General features: G+C 35.7%; 1 protein-coding gene across 1 annotated transcript; it reads left to right on the forward strand.

Annotated features, from left to right (window-relative positions):
- The first annotated feature begins 2165 nt into the window (after positions 1–2165).
- On the forward strand, positions 2166–7175 carry ZNF706 (zinc finger protein 706). Its single transcript, XM_014592067.2, has 3 exons — positions 2166–2302; positions 4597–4704; positions 5488–7175. Exons 1-2 carry the CDS (start codon positions 2168–2170, stop codon positions 4690–4692), a joined length of 231 nt encoding a protein of 76 aa, XP_014447553.1. The 5' UTR covers positions 2166–2167; the 3' UTR covers positions 4693–4704; positions 5488–7175.
- Positions 7176–7390: the final 215 nt, after the last annotated feature.

Genomic DNA, 7390 nt, shown 5'->3' on the forward strand with positions numbered 1-7390 from the left:
TAAAAATGATTTCGTGTGTCTAATGACATTGCTTGGTACAGATCACTGCATGAAAATATTACCAAGATAGGTAAAAATTTCTATAGCAAAGAATCTTCTGGAATTAGTGGCCTTCCATTTTATGAGCTTTATTTTTCAATATAAAATATTTAGGAGGTTACCCAGAAATCAGTGTATTAACATTCATAAAGTACATTGTGTTGAGTTAAGATGCATGAGTGGACTAAAAATATTCTAGAAGTCCTGTTACTAAGACATTGAGACTTTAAGAATGTTATGAACTTTGATATGCATCAGATGGAACACCTGACCACTGTCATCCAAATGACAGAAAAGTATCCAAACCTGTTTCCATGGTAACAGTCTGGTTAAGCTTGTCCTAACATTTGCACTTAAATAGACTTTTTTAAAAAATCATGTAGTTTGGCTTGAAATTAATGCAAACTTGGTATTAAAAAAAAAAGTAAGCTGAGTCTTCAAGGACTAACAATTTGTAATTGTAAATTTACCATTTTCGTATATTAGGCTAGCTCATTAGATGTTTTTGTAATTGGTAAGATACTCAACCGGCTTCCTGGAAAAGCATCGATCCTTTTCTATATTTTATCTGACTTTCAGTTCAGTGTTAAATGTTAGTGGGAATTTGTCCAGTCAAGTGTTTTTCAGTCCCTTCCCCTTTTTTTTGTGTTTAAGGGGTGGGAGAGGCACTCAGTTGTTTCTGCGAGATGTTTTGTCCTCATATACATTAACTAGTAAAGTTCAGCCAGAAAACGTGAGCACTTTTTTTTTTCTGGCAAAGTTGATGTAGCTCCATCGTATGTTCTTATCCTGCAAGGATTTAAACTTTTAAGTTTAAAATTTAATTGCTGTACTAGTCAAAATTGTATATGAATTCTACTAAGATCCAATTTTAGTAAAATTAAAGAACATTTGAGACTCATTATAGTCCCCTTATGAGCAGGTTTAACTTTTATTGTCTAATAGAACTCTTTCATTTTAATGGAACAATAAAAGTAACTTTTTACTTTTTTTAGTGACTTATTTTTAACTCATTGATAATCACTTTGGATCATCATTAGTAAAAAATGGTATCTTTCAATTTTGTGAAGATTCGTTGAAGGACCCCTTATCCCTTTACCTGGTTCACTGTCTCAAATGGAAATGAATTTATTCTTAAATTTTATAATTTGTGCATCAACTTGGCAAAGACCAACCTTTTAGGAAAATTCAGGCTAGATTGGTTGTTTTATGAAACCTTTTTTGAGAGAATAGTTTTCACCTGTTCCTGTGGTGGTCATTAGAGGAGTTAGCTGACAGCTCTCATATCTAATACAGTGTTAAGAATCTCAAGTCATAACAGTGAATACCGGAAGGGCGAAGTACCTTTGCAAAATGATCAAATAAATGGTGGGGGAGAACATTTTTGGGGGAAAACTTTGCAAGGTTACATACAGTAAGTTGCACAAATCTTAAGTGATATGACAGCTCAATGGCATTTTTACAAGTAAACACACCTGTGTAATCATTACCTAGTTCACAAAGTAGAACACTTTCAGCACCCCATAAGTCCCACTCAAGCCCTCCAGTCCCAATCCTTAGTCCCAAACTGCCAAGGAGGCCTGTTTTATTATAGATTAGTTTTGCCTGTTTTGAACTCTATACAATATATATTCTTTGTAACTGGCTTCTTTTACACAGATATAAGTATATCGTTAACTTGTGACAGCTTCTTTCTGAATACTGTATAATATTCCATTGGATAAATATTATATAAAGTTATGTATCCGTTTTACTGTTGATAGTCATTTGGATTGTTTCCCATTTTGGAAACAGGTCCTCTGAACATTCTCATACTTGTGTTTTGGTATATGTACATGTACATTTCTGTTGCATGTATACCCAGAGTGGACTTGCTAGATCATAGACAGTGGTTTTTCCACAGTGATTGAACCAGATTATACCTAATTCATATCATTTTTGTACAGTTTATATAAAAACTATACACATTTTATGTATGTAGCATAGTATGTGAGAATTTGAAAACCCATATATTTCAATTGCTAAATGTTCCTATAAAAAGACTTCTACTCTGAGAATGTTACTATACTTGGATGACTCTGTCTTAAGACAAATAAATTATTCCAATACTTCAACTTCTATTTTAGATATGGCTCGTGGACAGCAGAAGATTCAGTCTCAGCAGAAGAATGCCAAAAAGCAAGCTGGACAAAAGAAGAAACAAGGACATGACCAAAAGGCTGCTGCCAAAGCTGCCCTGATATATACGTGCACTGTCTGTAGGGTAAGGGGAACTAAAAGCTTTCCCATGGGCAGTGCTCTGGTTAGAGACTGGTTAGTGCAGGTTAAAAGTTTGTAGTCCTGGCAAAATAGATGACTTCCCTTGAAGTAGTCGATTTGAGAGCTGGCTATTTTTAGAAATCTATCTCTCTTCTCCTATACATAACAAATATTTGGGTTTCCGTGGCCAGGCACCATTCTCTAGGTGCTGGAGAAAAGGAATGAACAAAGTCCCTTTCTTCATGAAGAATTATGATGTTTTTATAAGGGTACGTAAAACACTTTGAACTCTGTAGGAAAGTCAGATCTACATTCTTAATTTAGAGCTATATAAAATGCTGATGAAAATACCTCTGCTCACATCGTTGGTTTTTTTGTCCTTCGCTAAATCCATAGTTTGAATTATCTATAAAACTTTATAGAGTATGTTAATATTGAGGGCTTTTACTAGAAATGTTTTATCAGACTTGAAGAACAGTAGTGAAAACAGCTACTACGAGTGCTTATTATAATGTACCAGGTACTGATCCAGATAGTTTACATGTATTTATCCACACAATAACCATATGAGAGAGAATACTTACATTATTCTCATTTTACAGACAAGTAAACTCAGTCATGGGAATTCAGTAACATGTCCAGGGTCAGCCAGCTGCAGACTGTGCTCTGGACCAGTCTACCACACTGCCTATCAAAGATGTGTTTCTGAAATTCCAAGTCAGAGCCGATTGCTTGCTTGTTTAAGCCCACTGCTCTTGAAGTTAGGGAGTAGATGAGTGCCAAAGGGGGAAAACAATAGTTGAGGTCCAGTGCATCTACTCTATCTGTGTATATAACTTTAAAGGCCTTATTCCAGAGTAGGATTGATGGCATGGATGGGGAAGGATCTTGATAAGACATGATTCCTGAACTATAGTTTATCATCTGTTAGTGTCATTGCCAGTGAAATAGAAGTTCCTAGGGCTGGTAGGTTCCATGGTAGTGCTGGATTCCCAGTGGTTCAAGTCCAGGATCTGGCAGCTTACTTTTTAGCTTTCTCTTTCTCTCTCTTCAAAAAGAAATAGAAGTTCTTACCTACAAAAAAGTTCTCATTAAGAGAGAGAATCTGGGGACCAGCAGTTGGCATAATGCTATGTAGCTCCCATGTAGTTGATAGTGGTTCTAGTCCTGGACCTGGTGGCTTAAACTCACACTGGGCACGTGTGCATGTGTGCCCAAGATCCTGAGAGGAGAATGGAGGAGAAGGGATTGTGGCGTGGCCATCCCCCCTGGGGGGGTGATTTCTCATTTTCTATCTCTCTGTCTCTCTGGTGAGTGCATATGCCCTATAGCAAAAACTTCTTCAAAAAAAAAAGAGAGAGAATCTGTTACATTAAATATCTGACTCATTGAATTTTGTTACATTCAGAATACTGAAATTGAACAGCTTCTGATTCTGTTTGGGAAAATTCAAGGTGAAAATAAATTTTACTAAATTAATGATGAAGAAATAACTTGACCTGAAAGTGCTACAGTAGTTCACATATTTAAAAGCTTATGACCAAAGGCACTTATTTCATGTTTTATGAAATTGAATATGTTGAATCGAGGGTCCTTGTCGAGGAAAGTCAGTGTAGTATAGTATTTAAGAACTGAAGTACCTAGTGCTAGATTAAAACAGGTCTTTGTCAGATTAAACTCGGGCCTTATTTCCTTCTCGTGTAAAATGGGTATGATGGTAGAGACTAAAGAGTATGGAAAGCTCTATGAGAACTGGGGTTACATGCTTATTGTAATAAGGGTTTAATAAATGTTTCCTATTGTTTGGTGTTAATCACAGAAGGAGACTACCTCATCCTGTGTGGCCTACCCTTTTTTCATAAATAAAATGTGAGAATATTAGGGATTTCTTTGTCGTGAGATCCTTAACATGTCAGCTACTGCATTCTAGGTATTTTAGTGTGGAACTAGCATAGCAGGTGGCATAGTGGTTATGTTGCTGGACTCCCATGTAGTCAACTGCGGTTCAAGGCCTGGATCCAGTGTGCATGCATGCGTACCCAAAATCCCAAGAGGAGAAGAGATTGTGGTGTGGCCACAATCCCTGGGGGTGATTTCTTATTTTCTGTCCTTCTGTCTCTCTGTCTCTCTAGTGAGCGCACACACCCCATAGCAAAAATCTCCAAAAAAAAAAAATTATTTTTACTGTTTTGTGATGATTGTCAGGAGCAATTTCAGGATTTTAAAAGTTAACGTAGTTTTAGTTTTTGTTTTATAACAAAGGTCTATTTTTTCTCATTTGCCCTATGTTTAAATTAGACACAAATGCCAGACCCTAAGACCTTCAAGCAGCACTTTGAGAGCAAGCATCCTAAGACTCCACTTCCTCCGGAACTGGCTGATGTTCAGGCATGAAGTTGTTTCCAGGTGACCGACCTCTTTTTCCATTGGTTTATTGATGTCAGAGTTGTATGTAAAATTAAAAGTCTCTTCTATAATGGCGTAATTAATTTCTGCCTTCTGAAACCTTATTGGCGTCTCTGTTTTAAGTTGATGTTTAACTTAATTTTATGTTTAACTTTACCGTTGTTACTTCCAATCGTTACTTTAGTAGAACACTTTACAGTTGTTGAAATCCTTATTTTGAGACCATTTATTTTCAGTGCCTTTGAAAACCCAAGTTTTTCCTATTGTAGCCAAAACTGGGGATGAGGGCAATGAGTGGATGCTGGCCAGCTCTGGTCCAGGAGTGAAAGAGGCTTATCACCTTAAAGAAACATATCATTGAAATATATTTGAAAGATATTGCAACGATTTCAAAATCTCTTCTCCAAAGTGATGCAGACCAATATTCAGGAGCACCTTTTTACACGTACTTATTTACAGTACTTAGCAGAGCTTGTAAAGATTAAAATGTAGGGCAAAGTGTGGGCATATGCTGTATAAACTTGGTAGTTCCTTGGAAGCCATCATTTTATACTTTCTATGTGGTTGGGTTCTTTTCCTCCTCAAATGATGGGGTGGGAAGAGGGTGTGTGTGTGTGTATGTGTACTTGAGATTTTCAGTAAATTTGCCAAGTATCTGTGTGTAAAATGCAGTTGACAAATCTATCAGAGACAACTTGATAGTCTTCTTAGATAGTTGAGAGGCATATGAGTTGCATTCGTACAATGGTTACAATCATTGAAAATATTGCTTATGTTTTCTAGGTGAATTCATGACACCTTTGACTCTTCTACTGTCTCAGACCTTAGGTAACAAACCTGCAGCTGCTTTTCTAACAAACTGTTGATCAGCAAAAATAAAGGGGCTACAGAAACTCATTTTTATCCTGTTCCCTTTTGGGCTTCACGCAAAGACAATTCTGTGTAAATGTACAGTTGACTCTGATTTGGAAATCTGAAAATCAGTCCATCCTTGTTATAAAAATTTTTTTACAATTGTAATTATATTGATGTTCATATTGTGTAAAATAACTCATTTAATAAAGTAGTACTTTGATTTTACAACATCACAGGATAAATGGTTCTAGAAATTCTGTTCTAACTTTCCACATTATTTGCCTTATAAAAATCTAATGAATTCATCAGCTAGAATTACAAGTGTAAATCTTAACTTCCCGTTCTCAGTTCAGTGGCAGCTTCATTCAGTAAACTAGAGCAGACTCATTCATTAAAAGTATGCACACAGTTTTATTGGTAGCTGATGAACTAGTTGAAGAATGACTTACCTGCTGCCTTTGTATATTGCAATCGTATGTCATTGTACCCCTCTGATCATTTCCTGTGTTTGAGATTGGAATATTTAAAATTACTCTATGACCTGGCTCTAGCTGCCAGCCAGGTGTGCTCTGTAGAAAATTGATTAAAAAAATTCCTAACAGCAGCTGGTTTGTCAGGGATTCCTTCTGAAAGATTAGTTTCTGAATTAGATTCCATAATGAAATAATCATTGGGCCTACCCTTTAACACATAAATATGATGGAACAAATGTGAACTGGTGAAGATCTGTTTTATAAATTATATGGATTCTTTGAAAATTCTTCAGGTTCTTTCATTTGAAATTGAAACCATTTTTGAAGTTTTGGGATGTTATTAACTATTTGGCTAATTTTATGAGTGGAGTTTGCATTAACAGGAAGATTGGAATGACTTAGGGCTGGGTTAATTCCTAGGAGTACCCTCCCTCCTTTCTTTTCTAAGTGAGCTGATTTTAGGAGTTTGCTTTGTGCTGGTTTCTAAAATCAAAGACTGTGTATAGAGCAACTTCCGTCTTAACTACAGAAGTATGAAAATAGGCCAATATTCACATTCTTTTGGATCTAAGGGTGGGGAAGCTGGTTTGTTTGGATTATAAGGTAAATCCTACCCAGTTAAGGAAGACTAACTTTAGGGGGTTCTTTAATTTTCTTGTGTCAGCTATTAATTGATAAAGTAAAACTGCAACTAAATTTAAATTTAACATAATAGGAAGAACACTAAAATATTTACTGGTAACTGCTTAGGAGCCACATATCTGATCCTGTGGATTTCAAAATGCATTCCCTCTTTCTGCTGTAACTCATCACTGTGTGTTTTGTAGCTCTGAATATTTTGCCCACCTTGTTCGTCTTCACTGTAAATTAAGAATTTCCAAGAAAAAACTTGAGTGCTAATAGTCTCTTAGCAACTCTTGTTCTTATACAGTCCTTTTTCGTGTGTATTTAATTTCCTAAATTTCAGGTTTAGTATTTGTTGCTTCCTAATATGTTGGTTAAACATTAGAATTTTATCTAATTTCTTGTTGGGGGAGATATTACAGAAAGTCTGGGTAAATTATAATTTACAAGTTTTTTAAAGTGCTTTGAGCATATGTGTGTTTATGTTTAGTAACAGCTCATTTAGAAACCATTCACAAATTTTGACTTAATTTTTTTCATTTGTTTTACTGACTGTAATGCAGAATGTTTTTTTCTTGTATTTAACCCCTTTTTATAAGCAGCAGAAGACACCATATTTAACTATCTCAGTGGTGGGCAAATAGCTGCACTGATCTCACATGAGACATTAGTTCTTATACTTCCTATGGGGATTATAAGTACAATCCCTTTTATTGTGTTTTAGTTAAATCTGC

Source organism: Tupaia chinensis, unplaced genomic scaffold (assembly GCF_000334495.1).
Source record: "Tupaia chinensis unplaced genomic scaffold, TupChi_1.0 Scaffold000646_1, whole genome shotgun sequence".
Taxonomy (NCBI): Eukaryota; Metazoa; Chordata; class Mammalia; order Scandentia; family Tupaiidae; genus Tupaia; species Tupaia belangeri.